Source organism: Vidua chalybeata, chromosome 19 (assembly GCF_026979565.1).
Source record: "Vidua chalybeata isolate OUT-0048 chromosome 19, bVidCha1 merged haplotype, whole genome shotgun sequence".
Classification (NCBI taxonomy): Eukaryota; Metazoa; Chordata; class Aves; order Passeriformes; family Viduidae; genus Vidua; species Vidua chalybeata.
The window spans coordinates 2,251,677-2,279,038 of NC_071548.1; the positions used below are offsets into that span (position 1 = coordinate 2,251,677).

At 38.4% G+C, this 27,362-nt stretch overlaps 1 protein-coding gene across 1 annotated transcript; it reads right to left on the minus strand.

Moving 5' to 3' along the window:
* Window positions 1–5,226: 5,226 nt before the first annotated feature.
* GLP2R (glucagon like peptide 2 receptor) lies at window positions 5,227–26,656 on the minus strand. Its single transcript, XM_053960411.1, has 13 exons — window positions 26,552–26,656; window positions 20,418–20,511; window positions 19,331–19,435; window positions 17,281–17,406; window positions 15,068–15,170; window positions 14,338–14,494; window positions 13,419–13,578; window positions 13,228–13,288; window positions 11,741–11,810; window positions 11,203–11,291; window positions 9,950–10,088; window positions 6,009–6,050; window positions 5,227–5,544 (listed from the first exon to the last, which is right to left on the minus strand). Exons 1-13 carry the CDS (start codon window positions 26,654–26,656, stop codon window positions 5,227–5,229), a joined length of 1,569 nt encoding a protein of 522 aa, XP_053816386.1.
* Window positions 26,657–27,362: the final 706 nt, after the last annotated feature.

Sequence of the window (27,362 nt, forward strand, 5' to 3'; positions counted from 1 at the left end):
AGGGAATTCTGTTTGCACAGCTTACTTTGAACTAAGCTCACACACAGGGGAAGTTTCAGCAGTCACGATCCTCCAGCTTGACTGGAACCACAGAAATACTCATGTCATATTTCTTCCTTGGGGAAGTTACTGTCTCGGTCCTTATACAAATGAAAAAAAATTACAAACATGCACTGGTGAAGTATTTATTGTAGGGACAAACAGTCCAACCTCAGTGGTCTGTGCTGCAGGCTGTGTGCACTGTTGTTTTCACAAGTCCCTGAAAGCAGAGGATGAAAACCTTCAGCTCAGATTTGATTCTGACTTCCTGTTTTATCAAGTAGAAAACCAAACACTCAAGTCTCCCAGAGCTACAGCAGAAGTTACAATCTTTTTATTTACTGAGCAATGATTTTTTTTTTAATTTTTGTTTTTTAGACTTAGCAAATGTTTTAAGACTGTGTCACATGTCTCTGGTTCTTTGGTCAAAGAGACTGGGGCTGGTTTTTTGTGTCAGCTGCTTGGATGTCTTTAAGCTGAGTTCTACAGCTCTGCTCCCGGGCTTCAGGGGCTCTTTCCACTGCCTTTCCACCTTCTGCAAGTTTGTAAAAGGGAGGAGGACTGGATGGCACTGTGGTGGAATGTGGAAATGTGGGGGTTAAGTCCAGACACCCTCCTAGCACTGCTCACAGCTCTCAGGGATCTTTCAGCTGGCTCACATCCTCCTGGGAGTGCCTGCAAACTGTGTGCAGCTGTGCACAGCTCACAGCCTGGCTGCTGTGGTGCTCGCAGGCACCACAGGCAGATGTGTGCTCGGTGCCTTTCTGACCTTTGTTGCTTTGTGCTTTTCCTCTCTCGCTGAAACCAATTCATTTCTTCACCTGCCCAAGTCTGTGAGGAGTAAAACTCTGGATCAGTCCACATAGCCAGGTGTCCTGGCATGACAGTGACCAGTAAGCACCAATTTCATAGGGAAGGGTGGGAGAAGAAAGCTTTGTCATGAATTACATGGACTACATCCCAATTCAACCCTAGATTACACTTGGATCCTCTGCTCAGGGACTCTTCCCCAGCAGGAAGTAGATAACAGCAAGAATATAACATTATTTATTTTACAGAATTATTACAAGCTCCTAATTTCTAAATATTTCTAGAAGACAGCAGCGAACTTGAGTGTTGGAATTAAACAGCACTTGACAGATTTTTTGCCTCCCTACAGACAGATAGATGGACAGTTTAGTCAGTGATTGATAATTGATCCTCTGTGATACCTTTCTCAAATAAATCCACCCCTTTCCTCCCCTGAAAGGCAAAGGAGAAAGGAAAAAGCTGAAGAATTCTTCCTAGTGCCTTTTTGTTGGTTTTGTTCCTTTCCTTAGTTCTTCTAGGTGGTGTTTTGCATCCTCTTTGCTGAGCCAATGTGATGCACAAGGAAACAGCCTTGAGGGCTGGGTATGTGGCAGCTGAACTTTAATTTCCTGGAGCTAATTGCAATGCTGAAGCTCACAAGCAGCTGCTTCTCACTCTAGTTGTGTGTGGCTCCAGGAATGACTGCAGAGATATCCAAACACGAGATGACATTTAGCACAGCAGAGAATTTGTGAGATTTGAAATGGCAGGTGGAAAAAAATAGTTAAAATTCCAGCAGGGTGGTTGCTATGGGAGTTGGGAAAGATGATGTTAGCAAAATAACATCATGAAGAATTTTCCACATCACAGAATTTTCCTTAATGGGAGCGCAGACTGATGGGAAAAGGGAAGAAATTTCCAGAATCAAATGAAAAGAAGTGAAAGGAAGGACCAGTATTATCAATTCCAAGGCATAACTGACAGATCTTTCCAGAATGGAATGTTTGTGCTTTACTGTTTGAGCCTTTGAGGCACAGACTCTGGCATGTAGAAGCAATATATTTAACAAAGAATGCAAGTACACATGAATAATTAGCATACAGTTGACATGTCTGGCTGTAGGAGGAGCCACTGTGTCTGGAAGGTTGTGCTCTAGGTGTAGTAAAATATCAAAGATTAATAGCCTGTCTCACAACAGATTACTGAGATCAATAAATCTTACTTGTACATATCAGATCAGTTATCACACCACATCTCACGGCAAAGCTCTTCTGACCCCCACAGGCTATTCTGGGCTCGGAATGCAATTTTTTTTTTTTTTTTTTTTTTTTTTAATCATGGAAGTTTTGACAGAAAGCAAAACCCTTGGCAAAGAAAACTCCAAAGCTGTGGCAGTCAGGTTGGGGCGTGGGCTGTCTCTGGTGTCCTGAGGATTAGCAGACCACCTTGTCTTACTGAGTGGATTGACTCAGCAGAGCCCACACTCCCAGGACTGTGGGAAGCCTTTATCTCCCACCAGGCTTTCTCCAAAGGCAGTGGAAATCTGGGGAGTGAAGGTGAGAAACCAATGGATAAAGAGAAAAGACTTGTTACCAGGTGTGCACAGCATAAACCCCTGGGGGAATGTTAAATTTTCTGTTGCCTGATAATTAGTCAGTGTGCAAATTAGATACATAATTTCCATTAAATTCCACTTGTAAACCAACACCACTTTAGGTCAGGCTGTCTCCTCCACTCTTGTTTTGTCAGAACAAGATTCTATTTCTTGTCCTTCCTGTGGGAATTGGAAAAACAGAAACTTCTACAGACACTGAAGAGTTTGATCTGGAGCCTTAGGAGAAGCTTAGATTGATATAAAAATACAATACACAGGCATTAAGCAGAAAAATCATCAATTTATGTTTCTATAGTTGTAAGAAAGAGTATGCCTTAAGTAAGTGGGAAACTGTATTAAGTAAGATAGTGAAAAGTTTATAATGTAAGGGTGTGGTTGTATGGAATAAGCCAAGAGTTTAGAAGTTAGAACAGAAGCATACGTGTGCCTGTGAGTTAGAAGCCCATTGGATTAAAGTATCCACAGTGCAGGAAAAGTAAGTAAAACTGATAAGTTAGAAAGTAAAATAAGCCCTGTAGCAACTGGCTATTAGTTGCTTATAGAAGAAAGCAATATATATTATTACTAACATTTTTAATATTATTTCTAATATTTTAATATTACTTCTAATATTTTAATATTATTTCTAATATTATTTCTAATATTTCTAATGTATTTCTAATATGTTATTAGAAAGTTATATATTACCTTATAACGTAAAAACTTGTAACTACTCTTAAGCTATAGCCAAAAGCTTACTCCTCTAAAATCTCACTGATTGATGTTTATCTAAACAAGAAATCATTCTTAACTTAAAAATAGTCCCACCCCTTCACTTCTGGCAGTGACAATGACACCTTCCCACTGTTTCTGTGTCCAGGCTGTGCACTTGCAGCATCCCTGGCTTCAGTGTCCCTCCAGGGGCTCCACAGTGAGTGCAAAGAAAATCCCAGGAGGATTCCTGCCCTTCAAGTTCCCAGGAGGACAGTCAGCTATTCCTGGCTCTGACTAAGATATGGGAATTGTGAAGTTCGCTGCTGTCTTCTAGAAATATTTAGAAATTAGGAGCTCGTAATAATTCTGTGAAATAAATAATGCTATATTCTTGCTGTTTTCTACTTAGAAAGGTGCTTTCTGAAGAAATCCATGTGATGGTTGTTTTTGTCTGGATCAGACCTCAGGCCAACAGGGCCTGCTTATATAACAAGAGTTGATTTTTATAAACTGAAAGAGGCAAAAAGCCCAAACACATAATAGAGAGGAGAAAATGCAGCTAGAGGGACTGCTGTTCAAAACACAGAAAACTGGCTTCTTGACCACATGAAAATCTTTAAAATGCAATTAAAAAGTAAACTCTTTCAAGGAGATGCCATAAAATCTTAAAATTTCAATGTTTTTAACACCTAAGTAAAACACATTCTAAATCACTTCAATCTCTTGAATGTCTTAAAGAATGGCTCTGGAAGAAATCAGTCTGTTTTAAATGGAGGAAGACACAGAGTGTGCATGTGTGGTGTCTGGTGCTTCCAGGAGCTGCTGAAGAAATCCACTGCAGTAAAATTCTATATAAGCAGAATTCATATTCTAGTAAAAAAAAAACCTTTAAAAACTGCAGATAAATTATTTTTAAATGGATCAAACATTTACAATTTATTAATATATCACTGAAATATACAACTTGGTATTGATTAAATAGGATAACACAGATAGAACTATAAAAGAAATACCTTCTTAAAGTGCCAGAAATAAGTTCTTGAACTAGTGCTACTCAATTACTCAATCTATTCTTTGCAGTAAAAGACTATAAATGCCACAGGTTGCATGGCTAAACCTTTGTAGCCTGATAAATAATCATAAAAGCATTGGTAAGTTACATAAGTGGGATCATAGAATTTTAACAAACTCGATTGCATTTCGTAGGTCTCTGGTTGAGTTTGGATGTGAGAAATGAAACTTCACCATGGCTCTTGTTAAATGGAGGAAGAAGGATTTCACAATACTCTCTTGGTGCTGTCACAATCCCATGTCTTTATCCATTTTGGGAGGAAGGTGGAGGCAGCACTTACCACTGTTTTGTTATTAAGGACATGTGTAGGGCAAGCCAGAAGTCACAGTGGCTTGTGTCAAAAAAAAGAAGAAAAAAAAGGTAACAAAAATTATATCAGAACATTTAATTTGGGCACATTCCATGGAAGTATTTGGGGTTTTCATCTCATAATGACATTTCCAGCACTAAACTTTAAGTGAAGATGCTCAAAAATGCAAGCAAAACTTGGTTCTTCCCAAGTTTGATTTTTGGGTTTTATATCTATCTATCTATCTATCTATCTATCTATCTATCTATCTATCTATCTATCTATGTTTGGTCTGGTTTGTTCTAAAACTGGGGTGGTTTTCTTGAGATGGGGTATGGTTTCAGTCTGTGAAGGAGTCCTCCACACACATCTCTCCTATGAAAAAGGAAAACTGACTTCCCATGACGTGACTCAAAGCCAATCACATGTGGATGAAGCTGACAAAACGTGTCTCCAGAGCCTACTTATTTCCAGAGTTCATCCTGCTTCCTTGTGCACTCCACAAAAGCAAAAATGCTCCATCCAGGAGACCTCCCCAGCCACACAGGTTCGCAAAGTCCAGATAAATAACGTTTTTCCCAGACCAAGAAAACTGGAACACCTGGGATATCAACAGCTTTGTCCTTGCACTGCACATCCCAGAGCCTTGAAGAGCCCGCAGCTGAGAGATGAACACTCCTTTTTTTCTGAGCACTGCTGTTGGCAGGTGCTGTCCCAGGGGACAGCTTCCTAAATTTCGCTTTCCTCGAAGACTTCCTCGGTGGTCTCTCCGGTGGTGACCTCTCCCTCGCTGCTGTCGGACATGCTCATCTGTGGAGGGCCTGCCTTGGCCTCTGTCCTCTGCCTCCCCAGCACCTTCTGCAGCTGCAGGTCCCAGGGCTTGCTCACCTCCAGGCAGAAGTGGTGCCTGCTGCCGAGGTGCTGTTTTTTCCGTTTCTGCGAACACTTCCTGAGGTATTTGATGTTTTCCCCTAGAAAGCAGAGCTTGCAGCCGAAGGGATCTGCCAGCAGGAAACGGGACCACTGCTTCTGCAGCTCTGCTTTCACCTGAGGGGAGGAGAACACAGTCATTGCTAATGGCATGTGAGCACCCTGGAGTTCACTGACACAAATACCAGGTGTAAAGTGAGAGGAGCTGCCAAGTGCTGAGCTTCCTGCCCCTTTGGGGGTCACCTTGCACCTGGTGCTTGTAGGGTGGGAACAGATTCGTTTGCTAAATCAATCTGAAGAGTCCAGCCTCTTCAGCCTGACTTAGGAAAGTTTTTCCTCTGCAGATGTGACGTGTGTGAGAGCTCAAGGAACTCCCCTGTTCACAGTCTGCTGCAGTGAGGAGGAGGAGGAGGAGGGAAGGCTGTGGAAAGGAGAACCACGCAGCTTCACCCAAGTGTTGTGCTGGTGTAGCTGGTTTGTTTTGTTAAAGCATTTATCTGGTCAGGGTGTTCATCCTTCTTGGTGTCATTAATGCACTTTACTAATGAACTAAGAACTTCTCTCGCAGCATTGTGTCTTACCTCTCCGTTAGCAAAGCAATAGAGAACTGCTACCAAAAATCCCTGTAAGAGAAAGGCAGTGAGAGGAAAAAGTCAGCGTGCAGGAAATACCTTTAAATTAGGGCTTCAGGTGACATTAGTGTTAAAACCATAAATATAAGCACTATTCCTTAATGTTCAAAAAGGAAAGTAGTTGCCTGCATTTATTAATTAATGAAGTACCCAGTCACTTGTTTTTGGGCAGTTCCTTGGCAAGTGCAGGGCACATTTTGTGCAGATGCTGAAGAACACATTATAAAACCCAGTTTAATCTTCTTTATCTTCATTTTATTTTCAAAATGAAGATAAAATGGTTTCCAAACTATTGTGTTATACCGCAGCTGCTGCTATTTCCACATGCGGTAAAATAAAAAAAAATGCAGATTGGTTTCTCATATTATCTATATGCTTGTTTGGGTTTGTGAATGATTCTACTGAGAGCTCATCTGGGCTCTTTTTACAAATGATTTCTCTATTAAATGATTAGTGTTAGTTCAAACTTCAGCTGTATTGAGTGCTATGGCCATTTGCTGTTTTTCCTTTGAAATTGATTCAGATAAACCCCTTAAAAAATCCTACAGATACAACTTGTTTTAAACCAACCCAAAATTATTATTTCCATTTGCCTCTCTCTGTCTGGGTTTGATGTCAGGCTAAAGCAGCTTACAGGCTGCATCTCAGCCCCACAGACATGCAGATTTATTCCCACTGCTTCAGGAAATGCCCTTTTTTGGTGTGTCTAAAGGCATCTGTGACACAAGTTCTGATTAAGAGAATAAATACTCTGAGTCCCAAGGCAATATTTATATCACAGCTACAAAGGTGCAATTCAGTTGACAGCATTTGATTGTTCCCACACTCGTATTTTTCCAGAATTTTTTTCTGCTTTGCTCAGACAAAAGTTTAAAAAGAAATCCACATCCACAGAAGCTTCAACATTTTTCATTAAACCCAGAATTAACCAATAGCATTCTGAGCCTGCTCTTAATTTTCTAGCAGCCCTGAATTATTTAGAGTCATTAATTCCTTAAGCATATGTGCAGTGGAAATGGGGACAGGAGAAATAGCAAACAGAATTGCTTTCTCCATGTATTTTATTTCTATCATTTTTCATGCTCCACCTGGGTTATGGTAGGAGGATATAGTTAATTAGAGTTAATAATAGGTGATATTAATAGGTGATAATAATAGGTGATATTAGTTAATAGGCAATATTAATGATAATAGGTGATTATAGAGTTAATAATAGGGGATATTAATAGGTGATATTTATGTGATATATATATCACATAATATATAATGTAGTCTCATCTAATATTTTAAATATTTAAATATATTAAATACAAATTGACTAGCTTAAAAAGCAACTTTTAATGCAGCACTTCTCCTGCTCATGGAGGCAATTCTCTTTTTTGGGGGGGTACAAAGTTCCTGACTCTGCTGGATGGTTTGGGGGGCTTTTTCTTATGGGTATGAACTCCAAATTTGGCCTCACAGGCACCACAAGCAGAAAGAGGATTTAAATTCCACTCCTGAGCCTGCTAAGCCTGGTGATAGGCACTGTGAGAAAGGCAGAGGCTCAGCAGATCAGGAGCTGCCTGTGAGCCTCCCTGGGCTGATTTCAGTTTGGAAATACCTCTGGGGATCTCCTTCACTGCTGCTGCAGGGTCAGAGCAGGCAGTGACAAGCGCTGCAAAATCCCACCAGAAGGTGGAAAACTTTGCTGATTATTTATATTTGATGTTCGCTTCATATCCTGCTTTCTTTAATGCTTACTCATTTTTCTCCCAGTAAATTGATTTTCACACTTAGAAAGCTTCCCAGTGTGTTGTGACTTCTCAAACACACATTTTCAGAATTATCCCAGTGTGAGTGAAAAGGGAGAATCCGAAATTCAGAAGAAATGTTCATTAGCAGAGACACCAATAGGAAAGGTCAGATGCACACCTAAGCCTCAAAGTTATTCTTCAGTTCTAATGACAATTGCAATGTGATAAATTACTCATCAAATAACTGTTCTCTCCACCAGAAACCAGTGTTTTTTCCAGGGTAACAATTTCCATGCACAAGGGAGCCAAGATGTTTGGATTGCCCCATTTCCTAAAGCAAAGCAGCATCCTACCTACAACAGAACTCCTATTTGGAATTTAATTTTGTGCTCCTTGAAAATGTTTGAGTTAAACCTTCAGCTGAGATCTCAGGGATAATTGTTTTTCTTTAACAAAACAGTTTAACTGCCTTTTTAAACTACTGAGAAGATTTACAGACTAAACAAATGTAATTGGGTACAGTTTATGTGCTTTTTGGCTAATCCTTTCATAAATAATGCTGCAGCTAAAAAAGAGAATCCGCAATAAACATTGGCTAAGATCTCTGGGTATTTTTTAATGGAGCTTTGCTTCTAAAGCATGACATGCTGCCAAGCTCATGCATGTTTCTCGAAAAGGAATGAAGTTTGTGTTCTTTAGCAAGGATGAGTAAGCTGGTTTATATATCAGATTTCTTTGTACAAGCCAGTAAATAAAAACTTCACTTAAAATGATTCTGCACTTTTAAAATAACATCTAGGCACTGCAACCTCTCCAAGTAAGGATATTTCTGACTAGGGAACTTATATTCCAACATTAAAGTCCCTTCCAAGCCAAATAACTCTGGGATTTTGTGAACACCATGTCAGCAGGCTCTTTGGGGTTGTGGCTCTCCAGGAATTCTCTGCTGTCACTCAGGACATTTTTCCCCTCAAGCCGTGGTGGAAATTTTAAAGTGTAGCCTCAATAACAGTGCCAAAACACTGATGCATACATACACCAGAGCACAGGTGCATCTATGCAAAGGTAAAAACCAGGATTATCATAAATTGTGAGAAAAGTGCAGCGATGCTCAGATGGCCTCAGGCTGCAGGAGAGGGCAGCAGTGTCAGAGCAGTGAATTACTGAGGAGCAGCCACCTGGAGCCAGGGAGATCACTGGGCTTTGCAGCAAATAAAGATCTGGAAATTGCTGTCCCGGCACCCCAGGAAGATCAAGGCAGGAAGATGTGGGGAAAGGACAACTTTGCTTGGCAGGTTCATTAGTAGTCTCAGAAATTAATTACTTAGCAGGGCTGCAGCGCTCAAGACAGGCAGAGAGCAATGTTTTGTGCCAGTGTCCAGTGCTCTGGCTTGGCAAACTGGAGAGCAGATGCTTACAGGGAGGCACAGCCTGTGCACGAGTGGCCATCTGAGAATCACCCCTGAGCTCCAGTAACAGCTCTCCCTGGAATTTGGCTATTTGATTTGGGCTCCTTCACCCCCCGAGTCCTGCAGCTGACATCCACAGCCACACTCCCTTCCTCACCTCAGCTTCCTCCTCCTCACACCAAACTAAGGAGCCTGAACACCTGTGAAACACTCCTGCCTGTGTGGGTGAGAAACTTCTTTTCCACCTGCAGATGCTGGTCCGTTTTTCTGTTCCATCATGTGAGGGCTCTGACAAATTTTCTCCTACGACTAACTAAAACTTGATGCAGGTGTACAGCACTTTTGTGAGTGTGCACCTGGGAGTGTCACTTTGCAGGTAAGGTGAACAAACATCCTTTAGGAAAATGGAGCCCAAACCTCAGATGAGGCAGACATTCTTAAGGTTATGATTTTGGCTGGGAGTGTTTTAAATGGACCATTTTAATCCTGTTTGCAGAGGTCTGTGATGAGCTGTTACCTATTACCAGAGGACACCTTTTTTTCTGAAAATGTCAGACTCCTTTTTTTGGTGTTTGGGAATATCATATTTATTTATGAGTGTTTTATCTTGTTACTGCAACGGTGTATTTAGAGACATTGCAGGTTGGGATATAATATTAAATCAGAATTCACTATAACTGTGGTAAGCAGTAAATGCACATGGATCCATGAACCCTAAAAACAATATTTGCAAAACAGTACTTACATGAAATGAGCTCATTGTCAGCTGAATGAAAAGTCTTATATGTCTTGAAAGTCCTTCCACCTGTTCATCAGTGATGAAGGTAAACACAAATTCATGGATCCCCAACAATGGAATCAGCACAAGTGTAGATCTTGCCAATCTTAAAAAGAAAATGTTGCATGATTGTATTTTTTTAAATGTCCTTGGTGACAAAGATCAAAAGCTCAGAGACAAAGAAATTATTCCAAAAACATGCCCTCAATATTCTGACTTTGGAATGGTAGTAGCAGTTTTGTGATTTTGAGAATAATGTATGCATAAATCTGTGGAAAGTCTAGTTAAAAGGCTTGTGTAAATGAAATATTTTCCATGGCACATCCTGGCCAGAATAAAGTAATTCTGATTCTCTATCAGGCCACAAACATAGTGCTAGAGGGTTTTTCCTTTTCTTCTGAGTTTTGGTGACAAAGATGTGTCACAGCAGCAGAGGCCACAGGTGTGAGAGGAGACACCTGAGAGCAGAGATCTCAGTGCACTGAAAACCTTTGTGAAAATGCCCCCAAATCTCAGCACACAGCTGCTGAGCTGCCTTTGCCTCCCAGATATGGAAATGTCTGTGGAGCCTGCTTTCCTGTTCTGAATATCTACTCAGAATATAGATTCAGATATAATATAGATATCTGAATATCTATTCAGAATATAGCTATTTCCCATGCTCTGGATATATATTACACCTGGTGCTGGTGGGTACATCTTTAGGGGAAACTGACAAGTTTTTGATGTGACAAAATGTTTAAATAGGGGCCAGGACTTTGTAGGAATGTACCCTCTGTTAACAAAGTGACCAAATCATTCTTTGTCTACTTAAAAAAACAAAAAGCCCAAAAGTTCCTCTCCTCAATTTCGTAAAAAGACACCTCATAAGACCTTTAAAACTTCACCTCAGACCTAGAACTACCCAATTAGACAGAGGCCAAAAAAATCCCACCTAAGTATTCACTAGCAAAAGAAGAGAACAAAAGAAATAATCACTTTTGTTGGGTGTTTTAACAAAAACTTCTTACCCCCAGCTCAGTTCTTCTCTAAAAAAAGCTTTGTTATTTTGCCTTTTATTAAACTTTTTCTGTTTCCAACACTACCTCAAAAAAGCATCCTACTAATTTGATACCATTTGAAGTAGCTGAGCTATCTCAAGTGTGATAAATTCTCTAAGAGCTCATAAGACCTAACTCAAGAAAAAAGCTATCAGGACTTGTGTGTCATTTGTTACAAACCTGTATTTGTAGTCATGGAAGGTCATTTGCTGAGCTTTTAGTTTGGAAATCAGCATTCTGAGAATTTTTAAGAAGATGCCAAAGTTAACCTCGAAGGAAAACACATATGGTTTACTTACAGCAAAAGTTATTACACTCATCAGCTAACTACTAAATAAATGTGTAATTGATATTAAACACTTGCAAAACTTGCCACTAAATAACTGGAATGCAGCTGGGATGAGATTGGAATACAAGCAGGTTATTGTCACATACTAAATATGCAAAATTGAGTAACTTAGCATTGCCTTTTTCAGCCTGACATATCATTTGATACATGGTCTTCCACTACAAAATCACATTTCATTTTCTTTTTAACACAGAACCCTGCTTCCTCTTTTTTTGAACAAAACTTTATCCCTTCTGTCACTTTATGTCTCCCTCGGTATTTCTGTGCTAGGAAACTGTATCTTATTTGTTCCAAAATTTTGAAGGACAAAAGTGGCACTAATTACAAAGACCAAGGAGGGAAAAATAATTCAGGTTATATAATTCTTACTGCAATGGAAAACAACATTGGTCCTCGGATGATCCACCAGATCCCCATGTGTTCATTTGTTCCCCAGCACCTGGAGAATAATTTAAAGTATAATTATTTTCATAGGAGAAAAAAAAAAGAAAGTTAGAATGCTCACATAACTTATCTATTTATTTCAAAAGGAACTTGGTGAAGTTCAACTTCTTCAGGCAGCCCCCAAAAGAAATTGAATAAAGCTAGGAAGAGTTTCACCAACAGCTCTGAAGATCTTTCCACGTGAATGTTGATACAGATTTTCCTGGACCATAAACTTCTGAACTATCTGGCAAACTCAGTCCTTGAATCCACAAAACATGACACCAAACCCTCATAATGAATAAAGCCTACTTAAATTATCTGTCTGAAAATGGAGACTAGAAATGAATAAACTGGGAATTTGCTTCTTGATCTGCTAAAAAATATGCATACAGTTTCCCTGAAGATGTCTCTTTTTCTCCTGCTTTAACCTTCTAATTTGTCCTATTTCTTCTTGCTAATTAGCCTGAGGTTCTGTAGGATCTTGGCTTGTCATTTAGAATTTATCTGACATCTGACTCCGTAAGACCATAATTATGGTTTGGATGCTGCTTATTATCCATGTTGGCGTTGCAAATAAAATTCTCTAGAAACCACGAGAAATAAGAGAAGAACAAAAGATTCCAAACATAAAGCACAAAGTTTATGTGATGTCACCAAGAGCATCACTGAAGTCCAGGAACTGGTGCTTGCTGGTGCATGTTACTGTCCCTGATGCCCTCACAAATATCAGCTCTCAGTCACTGTCAGGTTTTGTCATGAGCCTCCATTACAATTTCCATTTTTTCTTTAAAAAGTGGCAATGAATATGAAATAAACTCAAAGTGTAGATGGTCTCCAAGGAAAGGACTGGTCTCCTTGCTGACAGGTTAGTAAGGCTACAAGGTGTGAGTTGCTTTGCTTAAGTGGCTGTTTCTAAATACTACAGTCAATTAATTTGTTCTTCCAGCTCATTTAAAAGAAATCTCTTACAATCAGGATTTCATCTTAATTACCCCAACTTTTATCAACCAAATTCCAGCATCCAAAGCTCAGCTTACAAATACCTCAACAGCTGCTGCTGTAGGGCAAACTTCCAAAACTGTAACTGTTATGAGCACTGGAAGCACACATTTATTATCAGCTATGAATTCACACATTACCTCTGGACTGAGGTAAAATACCCAATTGCTTCATGTAAATGGATGAACATTTCAGGAACAGTGAAAGTTCATTCTACGCCTTGCTAAATGCATAAGTAAATTTGAGATTTCCCAGAAGTTTTTTTTTTAAATGTAAAAGTACTAAAGGGAGCCTTGAAAACATAACAAGTATCCATAGGTGCTGTATAATCTGATAATTTGCTGGTCAGTTCTTGTGGCAAGAACTGCCAAGGGCTTTCAGCCAAGCAAACAAAGCCAGGATTCCAAAGAACATTTTATTTAATAACCTACCCAGTGTTCTCCAGTCTGGATCTGCTTATTCCCCATGGGCCCACAAACAGGATTGGAACAACTGAAAGGAAAAGAAGAATCTATTCCAGCCAAGCTTGTAGAAGTAGATTTTTTTTTTTCCTTTACAAAATATCCTCCAGTGACTCAGCAAAGCACCAGATAATCAGTGTTGGAAACAGTTCTGGACTTACCCCATCCTATCACGATGTATGACTGCAGCAGTCTTCTTTCAGAGAGCACCACAGTTATCAACAATGTATGCAGATAAATCCCTTCCACTAACAGCCAGAAGTAGTTTGCCCCAACAAAGTAATGCATGAAAAACTGGGCAGTCCTGCAAATGATTACAATCTGTAGGAATGAGAGACCAGGAGTCAATATAGATGTCATGATCTGCATGTGAGGGTTTTTACTGATGAGCTGTTAAAATAAGAGTTCTCTTTAATTATCTTGCAGGTAATTTTCCTTGTTGATATGGACAAGCTCTAGTCCTACAACAACATACATATATAGACATTATATAGTTTTTATATATTAAAAATATATATTTATAAATAATATATTATTTATAAATATATATTTTATATATAAAAACTATATAATGTATATACAATATATAGCTATTATATAATTATTAGAAATATATTATATATTTGTTATAATGATAATATATCTTTTATATAATAATATATAATATATATTTTATATAATTATATTGTGTATATAATGTATGTATAATATATTATAATATATATTATATATATTATATAGATATAGATATAGATATAGATATATGTAATCTATATAATATGCCAGATAAACACAGAGATTTCTTTCTCAAGGCTACTACAAGGTGTGAGTTGCTTTGCTTAAGTGGCTGTTTCTAAATACTACAATCAATTAATTTGTTCTTCCAGCTCATTTAAAAGAAATCTCTTACAATCAGGATTTCATCTTGATTACCCCAACTTTTATCAACCAAATTCCGGCATCCAAAGCTCAGCTTACAAACACCTCAACAGCTGCTGCTGTAGGGCAAACTTCCAAAACTGTAACTGTTATGAGCACTGGAAGCACACATTTATTATCAGCTATGAATTCACACATTACCTCTGGACTGAGGTACAATATCCATCCACTTTCGTCATTTGGTCTTTTTGAATAAATATTGTAGTACACAGAGTCTTTTATCAGAACTGCTGCAGCACGCAAGATAAAGGAAGCAAATAAATTCATATGGATGTAGTTTCTCGTGCAGTGAAGTTTTCTGTGGGAGAAAAAATAATGTATGAACCCTCCAGAATATATCTAATTTGCAGAAATAAAAATTTTAAAAGCCAACAAAAACCCAGCAAAACAACTGTTTTATTCACATTGTTGCCATCAATGTGTTCTGCTTAGAAATTGCATTTGTATTGCTCCTTGGAAAAATACAAGTTATTTACATGGGATCAACAAAATGGTTGGGTTGGAAAGGATTTTAAGACCCATCTCATTCTATCCTCCCTGCCATAGGCAAGGACACTTTCCTCTAGATCAGGTTGCTTAAAAAGGCCTTAAAATCTTCCAGGAATGGGGCAGTTTCTCTGGATGACCTATGCCAGGGCCTCACAGTAAAGAATTTCCACCTAACACCTAATCTAAATCTATCACCTTCATCTTAAAGCCATTCCCCCTTGTCCTATCACTCCATGCCCTTTTCCAAAGCTCATCCCCAGCTTTTCTGTAGCCCCTTCAGGTACTGGAACACTGGAAACTAAATGATAACTTCAATTTCATAACAAGGAGAGTATGAGTAGAGAGCTCTGTATGTTTAAAATGCATGTAAATTTTTACTAACCTGAGTAAAGAAAGTATAAGCAGAGCTAGGACCAGTGAGACGAGAGAAAAGTAATATCCTATCGTGTACAACAGCTGTAATGTGGTGAGCAGTTTATGTTCTTCTTCCTGGGAACAAAGAAGAAAAATGTGTTATGTAGGCAGGGGGACAGAGCAGAAACACAGCTCAGAAACTTTGGGGATCACTTGCAAGGAGCCAGGGCAGGATTCTGCTCCCTGCTCTCTGCCTTTTGAAATCCGTGTGTGACACAGATGCTTGCACCCTGAGTTCCTTTTTAAATCCAAAGGCACTCCCAGACTATTCCCAGATTTCTCCTGCCCAATCACCATTTGTAGCCCAAATCACAAATCCTGTAGCCATGATTCTTGTGCACCAAGGGGATCCTGGTGGGTGAGCAGCTGCAGAGATCAGCTCACTGAACCTGCACACCAAGTGTGTGTGTGGCCTGGACACACAGTCACCAACCAGCTGTACCTGCACAATTTTGGGAGCCAGCTCTGTCTAGGGCTATTGAAACAGGCTGACTTCCATCTTGAGTTCAAAGGAAAAAAAAATAATTAATAAATTAGAGCTGTCTTGAATGTCTTTGAATGACAAATAAGACCTCAGAGGAGGAAGAGAACTACTCACACTTGCATAGATTATCAAGGGACATCCTGAGTTGAAAGGTACCCACCAGGATTGCTGAAGTCCAGCTCCTGGCCCTGCACAAATTTCCTTTCAATTTCCCTAATTTAACATTTATTTTTCCTAAGTTTTTGTTTTCTTTTCTTTTTTTTTTTTTTCATTCTAGCTGCTAATGTCTGCCTCCCAACTCTTCAAACTTCTAGCCCAGGAAAAGCATCTCTGAAGAGGCAATGAGATACAGGATATGTGTATTTTTTTAATATATTTCTTGGAACCTGTGCCTTTTCCTCATTGATTTTGCTGTTTTTCTTGTTCTGCTCCTCAGCACCAGGGACTTTGGCACTGTCTTCCTGCCAGCAGTTTTCTCTAATGGTTTCATGCTAGTGAGCCATGCCTCTCTTCTAGGGGGAGGAAGTGCTCAGGGAAAGCAGTGTGGGTGCAGGAAATTCCCAGCTGTTGGTCACTCTGCTCCATGGAAACACTCCAGCAGGTAAAAACCTTGCAGAAATCTCAAGGTATCATCTTGGCTATTTCAATTTTGCAACACCAAAGCACATGGTAAACCAAGCTGATTCCTCTGATGTGTGAAGATACTGGCTCTGGGTTATTTCCAACAGCTGGGGGGGTTTCAGTAAATAAAACAAACAAATTGCCCATATTATTCAAATAAATAAAACAAAACAAATTGAATAAAATTTATTCAATTAAATAAAACAAAACAAGCCCACATTTAGTGTTGGTAGGAAAGCTGGTTAAAGCTTTCAAAGAAATTGTCTGCTGTCACACAAAATGAAATAATATGTCTTGCAGAAACAAATATGCTATCCAGAATGGTCAACAAACCTTGGAAAAGACTCAGCACTTCTGAATATTTATTATATTTGCATAAATAAACTGAAAGTTTGGAAATTCATGTATTCACCATATAAGTAAAAAACATAGTAATACACAGAGATACTAAACTAATAATGTTTCATAACCAATCAGTAAAGCAGTGTTACCTGATAAAGTAAGAAACAACGCCCTGTCAGTATTAAAAAATAAAAAATACTGATAGTGCTTACCTAAGAGACCTAATTCTGAATTTCATGGCAAAAGAAGTTTGGCTGATAAAGTCCAGCCCCTGGCCTGATGCAATATGAGGAATACAGGAAGGATGGCATTAGATAAGGGTGAATCCTCCAGTCTCTGACCAGCTAACTTTGAAATAACCAATTAACAGCTCATTAAATGCTGAAAGGCTCATTAAATGCTGAAAGGCTCAGAAGTTGTCTGACTTTCACAGACCAATGCGATTTGGGATGTTTACTTGCTTGACAAGTTGCAGTGTTTTTCTATTTTATTAGGAGAAAATCAGCACATGTGAACACTGGACTCTGAACAGAAAATAACTTGTGGCATGTAAAGCAGGAATCCCTTTCTTTAATATTTTCTTTTCTGCTTCTTATAAATAAAATAGCAGCTTTCTATTTGGTAATTGAAATGAAATCTGAAGATTCTTTGCAGGTATTAAATGGAAATGTTTTGTCAGTTACTCAAGAAAGGATTAAGAAGATTAAAGTTTTCAACCATAATATAAAACATACTTACTTTTTTTTGGAAATGATTTTTCTCAGAACATTCTGAACTATCCCGCCAAATGTCTGTGGAATTTTCCTTTGTTTGCCAAATCCCTTCATCCAAGCAGATTCTGTATACATGTCCTACACTTCCTGAAAGTAAACAGAGTTTTAGTTTGAAAGGTCAAAATAGAGATTTCATTTTTCATACACGTTTGAAAGATTTCCACCTCCACAGCAGCCTCTACACCACCCCTACTCAAAAACAAGAATAAAACCCATTTTTCTTTTGTCTTTGTCAATATATTTTTTGTACAGTCACATGGGACAAAGTAGGAATGTAATCCAGCAGAAATAAATTCCCAGAATGTACCTGGTTTTTACAAAAAAAACCCACACAGTACATCCAAAAGAGAAGCCTACATCTCCCTTCATTCATTTTTCCTCATTAAGCTCGTGAATGGGTAATTCACTGAGCAGGTTGTGCAGTCAAAACTGCACAAGGATTTGATTAGGGAATGATCTTTGCAACACCTGATGTTGCAGGCTGATATTTCATTTCTGTGCACCTTCAGCAGGTGGGGTGAACTGATGAAGTTTTCTTGGTTTGCACTGCACTGTCCCAATTTGTACTAATTAGGAATTTGCCTACAGCATAATTTTTAAAATTATAATTTAAAGAAAACTTTAATGATAATGTGGAGTGGTGTGGGGACCCTGGATGATGTTTGTTTGATGTTGTCCCTAACAGCTGCCACCCGTTTATTTCTAATCAGTCCTGAGATTTTTCTGACATTTTTGAGTTGAAAGTGTTTAAGGGTGATAGCAACAACCAGAATATCTTGTTTTCCTCAGCTCAGAGAATTGCTTTGGGAGCACAGTTTGTTGTGATGGAGCAGGAGCTCCATCAGTATAAATACTAGACACTGGGTAAAAAACCTTAAACCATCCATGAAATGTGATCAGAAATCTTCCTTGGGTAGAAATTCAGACATTCCATGGAGGCAAGATGCTTTTGTTTATTAGGAAGAGCTGGGTTTGTCCTAAATGGTTGGCAGAAGCAATTTGGGAGATTAGATAGGAACTTGGTGTTTTAATGCTTATATGTATAAAAAAGTGTATTATTATTTATAGTAAATATATTATTATATAATATATTTAATAGATATAATATATTTAAAACATATCCCATATATTTAATATATTATATATAATGTAAAATAGCTATTTATATATAATTAAAATATATTATAATTATACATTGTGTTTTTATTATTATTGTTGTTATTATGGTTATTATTATTATTATTTATATTAAGGACCAAACCATGTGTGGTTTGGGGTGGAGAAAGCTGGGATAAGCAGCTGGTAGTAGTCTCCCATAAATGAAAGGCCTCAGAAACTGAACCCTGAATCTGTTACTTTGAATAACGCTTTGGCAGTATGGTGTAGTGGTTTTAAGGTTTTTTCTTTACATTATCATTAAAGTTTTCTTTAAATTATAATTTTAAAAATTGTAAAAAAAGAAAAGTATCCTAAAAATTTTATTCTAATACTTATTACTCTTTTAGCTACTATTAATAAATTTTTCTCTATACCTTTTTAAAGTTTTAAATCTACTTTACCTTTCTCCTATTCCTACCTCACATCAACAAATAGATAAGTATTAGATTCTAGTAGAATGTAATGACATATAAGTAATATGTATTAATGTAATAAGTATTACATTCTAGCAAGTGCACTAATAATTGACCAGCACTAAACCCACCCCACTAATTTGCACGTTAACCAAAAAATCTCAAATTGACAGCCCAAAACCACTACACGTGTTTACATGACCTTGCAAATGCTGCTCTACAGCTGACAATACTGAGCTGTGGCAAGCACAGATGGAGAAAAAGAGCAAATAAACATCGAAAATGATTTTGTGCCTCAGTTCAGAAGTGGTAGAAAGAGGTGAGACTCCACTTCAGAGGGCACTGGGGCAAGAGAGACACGCACCACGTGTCCTTTGACTGAATTCCTGGCACAGACTCCAAGAGAAGTTACCACTTTGACATTACCACTTTGACATTACCATTTTCCAGCCATGGCAAATATGAAGGACAAGGAACAGAGACATTTCCCGGGGGTGAGTAAGGCCAGCAAACAAATTGATCAAATGTCCCATTGCAATGTACTCCTGGGGAGAGAAGCAAAGAAAAGGTTTTACAAATGGTTGTGCAGACAATGGGCAACCATGGAAAACTCTCTGTACTGTTGCAGGGAACCTGTGAGCTGCTCCAGAGTAACAAGATATCGCAGATGAATGTTGTGTATTGAAATATTTTCCCCCGCAGCCCCCTGGAGTTACAAGGCTAGCCCAGATCTGAGAGAGCTTTGGGGGAAATATTTCAGGGATAAGGCAAAAGATTCCAAAAGAGGCTCTAACCCCCAGTGTGCTCCAAGACGTTTATTCCTGGAGGTTTCCAGGGGAGGAAGAGGGAAAGAGCGAGAACAAGGAAGGAACAGGGCATTATCAAGGCTCCTGTTCAGGAAGAGATAATTGGGTCCCAGCCAATTGGGTCCATAATGGAAGGAAGGGTTGGACTAACATGGTTACAGCTACAGGGGTCTCTGGTGGGGGAACCCATTCCCCAGAGTGATGCAACAGTGTATGAGATCAGTTTATTGCTTAAAATCACGAGGAAGCTGAGGTCAGACCTCTCCAGGGTCTGCAGATTCCTTTTGAGGGACAGCTCTGATCTCTGCTCTGTGGCAGTGACAGAACCCAGGGAACGGCTGGAGCTGGGCCAGGGGAGGTTTGGGCTGGATTTAGGGAAAGGTTCTTCCCCCAGAGGGTGCTGGCACTGCCCAGGCTCCCCAGGGAATGGGCACAGCCCCAAGGCTGCCAGGGATGCCCAGGTGGGGCTGTTGGGGGGTCTGTGCAGGGCCAGGGGCTGCACTGGGTGACCCCTGTGGGTCCTTCCAGCTCAGGGTAATCTGTGATTCTGTGATTATATGATTGTATGACCACAGAGAAAGGAAAATAAACATGGGACTTTAGGCTAGTATTTGTGTCAGGTGAATTGTTCTACATTTAGAACGTAGGAACAAACATACAATGAGACAATATTTGCATATTTGTCAGTCTTGATAAATTTCTTCATTGCTTAATTCCTTACCACTATCTACAGATGATTCCTGCAGCATTTTCAAGCATTCCTGTTTGTATTTGTTCCATCCAGTAGTGGTTTTTTCCAGCAGAGAACCTTTGGCCTGGGAGTGAAAATACTGTACAGGAGAAAAATCAGTTAGAACCTTTTAGTCCTTAATGACAAGTTTCTTTCCATTACAAGAAATTCTGGTCTGAGCACAGAAATGAGGAGAGGAGAGGAGAGGAGAGGAGAGGAGAGGAGAGGAGAGGAGAGGAGAATGGAGGAATGGTAGGTAAAAAAAGTCTAAAGGGCTTTTTGCTTTTAGAATCAATTTAAAGACAATCAAGCGTGCCTGGTTGAGTAGTACAGAAAAAAAAAAAAAAGATTGAATAAAACAATAATGAATAAATGAATAAGCAATGCCATTTAGCTACTAACACCTTTCCTCTGTGCATTCTGTCCTCCTGTCCAGCATTTCACAGAGCACTTATTTTGCCAGCAACTGCAACTGTGCCATAGACATCTTTCTATTCCTCTTTTTAATTTTGGGTTTTTTTTTCTTTTTTAAGAAACACTTCTGTAAATTTTAGTTTTACTTGCCATTTACACCGTGTTGCCCTTTTTTGCCTCAATAGGGCACTGCTTTGCTTTCTTCTTGTCTCCATAAGTGAGAAGAGTCTCTGCCCTCTAGATTTCCCACACAATAAAATGACAGTCACATTTTTATCTGGCTGCAGAGGTCTTTAAGGGGGCCACAGCTGATAACTGCTGCTTAGGAAAGCAATGGCTAAAACCAGAAGAATTAAATGCAAAAGCACTTGATGATTTGGGTGAAGAAATGCCTTCCTGGGAGCAAAGCAGGTCAGGAAGGATAATGGGAGATGCTTCTTACACTCAGTGCTGTATCTATGGATAAATAATGACTTGATCATTATTTATCCATAGAAAAGGACACTATCCTAGGCACCCTGTGTGCAATAAACCCCCTGGTCTCCTGACACCAGGGCTTTCAGAGGCCAGAGCAGTCAAAGATTGCTGGTACTGCAAGTCACCAAAAATGAAAAATTCATTACTGGTTGAAAATGTTACCGATTCTAAGGAGCAAAATTTAGAGAGCAAACAAAATATTTATGTTTTCTAAATAATCTTTTTACTAAAAGATGCCTTTCAGTTCTCCAGGAAAAGTCAAATTCTTTTTGTCTGGACTACACCCTTTCTTTGAAACACATTTGTGGTTGTCCTGGTGTTGTGTGAGCACAGTGATGTGCCAAGGGCTGAGGTATATAACCAGAACAGTATACAGCTGTGAATGTCACCTTTGTTCCTTTAAACCTGTGGTTTGCTTTTATTTTAATGAAGAAAATCATATTTATTTACTTTCAGAACAAGAACAGTGTTCTGGTGAAGTAGGTGTTAGGCAGGATCACTATTTCATGCATATTTTCACTGTGTAAAACATTGCCTGCTCAATACTCTGCTTTTAGTCTCTCTCATCTAATTTCCAGACACCCACTTTAAGCTTGAGGGAGCAGAAAAACGATAATCATTCTTCTGTGGATGGGCTTGCAAGATAAGGAGAAAATATTTACAGCAGCCATGAGAAAGGAATGCATGTTTCCAAAATAAAAAAGCATCTTGACATTTCCCTCGTGCAGGCCTCAAAATTCTGGGAGCCAGGGGAGATTCCTCAGGCACTCGTGGGTCAGTGAACCCCATCTGAAGAGGCAGAGACTTGGAGATGACGCATTTGTGACAGAACTGCTTGGCTGGAGGGAGAACACTCCAGTTTCTGATAAACAAATGCGTTAAACAGCCAAGGGAACACAAAGGAAACCCCGCCGTGGCCAACTGGCAGCTGGTTTGGTTCCATTCCTGGAGAGGAGGAATGTTCCTGGAAGTGAGGAATTCAGTGATTCCCCACAGCCATGGGGAAGTTCACTCAACAAGAGTGAGGAGCAGGCTTGGCCGAAATGACAGTTCCACATCACTTCCTGATGGAATTGTCCTGATGGAATTGTCCTGATGGAATTGTCCATTTCCTCAAATCTGCAGGCACCGACACACACCCAGTACCTGGTCACTATTGAGATAAATACTTGTGAGATAAATTTGCTTTGGTGGTCACATAGGCAATACTTGGTCATTATTGGTGTAAATATTTGTGAGATAAATTTGTTTTGGTCATGTAGCCAATGCCTGGTCACTATTGATATAAATATTTATGAGATAAATTTGTTTTGGTCATATAGCCAATGCCTGGTCACTTTTGGTGTAAAGACTTGTGAGATAAATTTGTTTTGGTCACACAGACAATACCTGGTCACTATTGATGTAAAGACTTGTGAGATAAATTTGTTTTGGAAGTCACATAGCCAATACCTTGTCACTGTTGGTGTAAATATTTGTGAGATAAATTTGTTTTGGTGGTCATATAGCCAATACCTAATCACTATTGATGTAAATATTTTTGAAATAAATTTGTTTTGGTCACACAGACAATACCTGGCCACTATTGATGTAAATACCTGTGAGATAATTTTTTCTTGGTGGTCATATAACCAATGCCTGGTCACTATTGATGTAAAGACTTGTGAGATAAATTTGTTTTTCACATAGCCAATAGCTGGTCACTGTTGGTGTAAATATTTGTGAGATAAATTTGTCTTGGTGGTCATATAGCCAATACCTGGTCACTATTGGTGCAAATATTTGTGAGATAAATTTGTTTTCATCACATAGCCAATGCCTGGTCATTATTCATGTAAATGCTTGTGAGATAAATTTGTTCTGGTGGTCACAAAGCCAATACCTGGTCACTGTTGGTGTAAATATTTGTGAGATAAATTTGTTTTGGTGGTCATATAGCCAATACCTAATCACTATTGATGTAAATATTTGTGAGATAAATTTGTTTTGGTCACATAGCCAATAGCTGGTCACTGTTGGTGTAAATATTTGTGAGATAAATTTGTTCTGGTGGTCATATAGCCAATACCTGATCACTATTGGTATAAATATTTGTGAGATAAATTTGTTGGTGGTCATATAGCCAATACATGGTCACTATTGGTGTAAATATTTGTGAGATAAATTTGTTTTGGTCTCACAGACAATACCTGATCACTATTTATGTAAATATTTGTGAGATAAATTTGTTTTGGTCACACAGACAATACCTGATCACTATTGGTATAAATATTTGTGAGATAAATTTGTTTTGGTGGTCACATAGCCAATACTTGGTCACTATTGAAGGAAATACTTGTGAGATAAATTTGTTTTCTACCATAAAACTTTCCGATGCAAAAAATCAAGTCTACACAGAATCAGAGCTGCAGCTGACAAAAAAAAAAAAAAAAAAAAAAAAGAAAAAAAAGTAGTTAAGAGCTGTCAGCTGACCTGAAAAACTAATTTTAAATATAGCTAGAAGGACGTATTTAATAAATTTAAATTACTAATCAGAATGAAACATTTCACAGTGTAGCTGTGGCAGCCCCAAGTTTCCTTAATGGTTGATCTAAAAGACCAAGAAATCCCCTTAGGTTTGCGTTTTCAAAGAAATAATAACCAGATATTCAACAGGAAACCATGATGACCTGAATGGCAGCAGTTTGTGAATTGGAGTTAATTGATGTTCTAGGTCTGTTTAAGTGGAAAGGAGTCAACAAAAAGTCAGAGGCAGGCTTGTCCCTGTGTCCTGACATCTGTGTGTCCAGGGTTCTTCAAAGAGGGGCACTCTCAGGACAAGGGTGGTCTCCAGGCTGGGTCCTTGTGAGGAGCACAGAAATCACTGCTGCACTTGTGGAGGCTTTTTCTGGTTTTGTCACGTTGCAGAAGGCCAAGTCACAGAACAACAGAATTACACACTGGTCTGGGTTGGAAGGGACCTCAGAGACGAGAAAGATCTTGTTCCACCTCCCCTGCCACGGCAGGGACAGCTTCCCCTGTCCCAGGGTGCTCCAAGCCCTGTCCAGCTTGGCCTGGGACACTGCCAGGGCTCCAGGGGCTGTGGGGCTTGGGCTTATCCTGACACACCCAACAAACACCTCAAACACCACAACAGAGGTTGTGATTGCAAATCCCAGGAGAGTTCTGTGAGGCTCTAAGTTTTGGGTTAGGTACAGTGCAAGCTCCATGGTAGAAATACAAACTGTCATGGCAATTTCCCAACCAGCCAATGCCTGGTTGAGATCATGGGAAATTGCCAATTAAACATGCAGCCTTTGGTCTGTTTTACATTTCAGTTGCCATTTGGCCACTGCTTTGAAACAGGACTTCTGACCGGGGAAAATTGAACTCCAGTCTCCAAGACAGAAGCTTGGAAAGTCCATGATCTTTTTCCCTACACTGGACATCATTTCAGGTTGTCTGAAGGTTTTTTTTTTTTGGTAAAAAAGGAACTGCCTCAGCCCGCCAGCCTGACCCCCCTGCTTGCACTGAAGTTCACCCATGAGGAAATTTAATCAGAATTCCCTGGAAGTGTCTGGCCATTTACTGACATTGCACCAAGAAGACACCACTCTTTAGACATTTGTTGGATGAAGAAGAAAATGCTGCCTGAAGCTTTCATTTAGTAAATGGATTATATTTGGATGCAGACCAGTTTGAACTTAAGTTTTTCATAACTGACCACAGTAAAGTCAGAATTACACCCTTGAAATTTTTCATACTAAGCTGGCAGTGAAATGAAATATTTCTGTTTATTCAGGCTATGCTCTTATGGACAGAAAAAAAAGGCCCTTCAATTTGGGCATAAGCTAAAAATAAAAGCTGAAAAATATTTATTCATTCTTCCAGCCCTGATCCAGGTTTAGTCTGATGGATTTTTCCTATCTATAGAGGTTTTTGCTAGAAAATACAGATATAGTGATTTATGGCTGTTATTCCTTTAAATGTTTCTTTCTTATGAAACAGAAGATAAAGAAATGCAGCACATATTTCTTTAAATAATTTGCAAGAACCACTGTGACAAATTAATTCACTGTGATTAGTCTAGCAAAGTTTTGATTTCACAGAAGTATTTGGGAGATTTTCTGTTAGCATGGATGGAACTAATGCTTTGGCCGAGGTGTCTCACAAATCTGAGAGTTGTTTCAGTTCTATAAACACAAGCTTTACGCAGAGAAACTCTAGATTTGAATTATATTAAAATATTAGGAATACTTTCATTCATATATATATATATATATATATATATGTCTCCTGGTAATTTTTTCTTTTTAAAAATGTTAGAAACACAGATATGGGCTCTACAGCACATAAAGCTGCACACCCACTTTCTTAGAAACCCAAGAAAATTGAGATTAAGTGGATAGAAATACCTTTTTGCTTTCAGTTTGTTGCCCTGATGCCCATACACTTCAAAGAAATGTACCCTAAATAGATGTGTGAATTTTATTCAGATAAAATTGAAATTTACCAAATATCAGTGATTATTTTAGAAATTTATTCAAATCAAGATTGAGATTAATAAATAAATAAGAATTACTAAACACCTACAAGAAAGTTTCCTTGAAGTGAATTAAACTGAGATATTTTCTCATTAAATACCTAAACCCTTTCCAATTTATAAGGTAAGTAAGAAGCAAGCTTTTAGAATTCTGTAAAGATTTAGGGGAAAAATAAAAATAAAATTGTTTAGTGGATCTGTAAAAGAAATAAAGGCAGAAATCTCATACAGATTTATTTGCTTTCTTTATGAAGGTGAGGTGCAGAACAAAACTAGCCAGATTTCACAAATTAGAGATTCAATGCTCACAAGTCAGTGCCAGAAACAAATCAAAGCTGGGCTTAGAACAGAGAAAGAACAGTAGAAAATAAATGTGATTCATAATAGTATTTTTATCTGGTAGGAGAACTGGAAAACAAATATAATTCAATCCCAATCAATACTGGTATGAAAAGGGGTTGTAAACATAATTTATTCACTGCATGAATGAGGATTAATAGTATAAAATGGTAATGAAAGACCTGGTCAGATAGAGTTCTAATATAAAACTCGATAACTTTGCAGCCTTTATTTCTCATGACTAATTAGCAATGAAAATAAATCGTTATGTCGGAAGGGTCTTTGGTAGAAACATGCCTTTTTGTTTGTTAAAATGCTACGTGCTAGGAATTCACTTTTATTCTGTCCATTATTAATTATTGAATTAGCTTACCTGTTTGACAAGAAACAACATCACGATAGAGCTGGCAGATGTTGGAGCTACCCTGGACCAGAGTCCCATGCTGGAATAGAGAGCAAAAAGTGTCACCGTGCCCATTCGAATAAATTCCTCCCCAATATGCTGCTATTTCACTCTAAAGATCAATTATATTAATAAAGAAAAAATAATAGAAATAAAAGTGTCTTCTTTTATGAATGCCACTGTTCCATGAATGCTCTTTCCAAATCAGTGAGGAAGTCTCCTGAAAGTGTTTAGCTTTGCTAGACTCCAACTACGTTTTGGTTTTTCTGATGAAAGGAAGAGAGAGCTTAGTCTAAACTTCACAGCAACTCTGCTTACTGTAGCTTCTCCATCAGCCAATAAGGAGGCAGAAAACTATTAAAACATCAAAGGGCTGATCCTGTTCCTTGAAGCTCCACAGGAATTCTGCCAGTGATTTTTCCAGAATGCAACCCAGCTCCACAAAAACACATATCTATTCATACATATATAGATATATGTATATATTTTTATTTTTATACATATATGTATGTATTTATACAGATAATGCAATCCATCTCCACAAAAAAACACATATCTATTTATACATATATAGATATGTGTATATTTATATATATATATATAATGTATATATTTATACATGGATATATGTATATATTTTATTTATATTTTTATATATGTATATATTTATACAGATAATGCAATCCAGCTCCACAAAAACACACATATCTATTTATACATGTAGTGATATATATGTATATTTATATATTTATATATTTATATATTTATATGTATATAGATA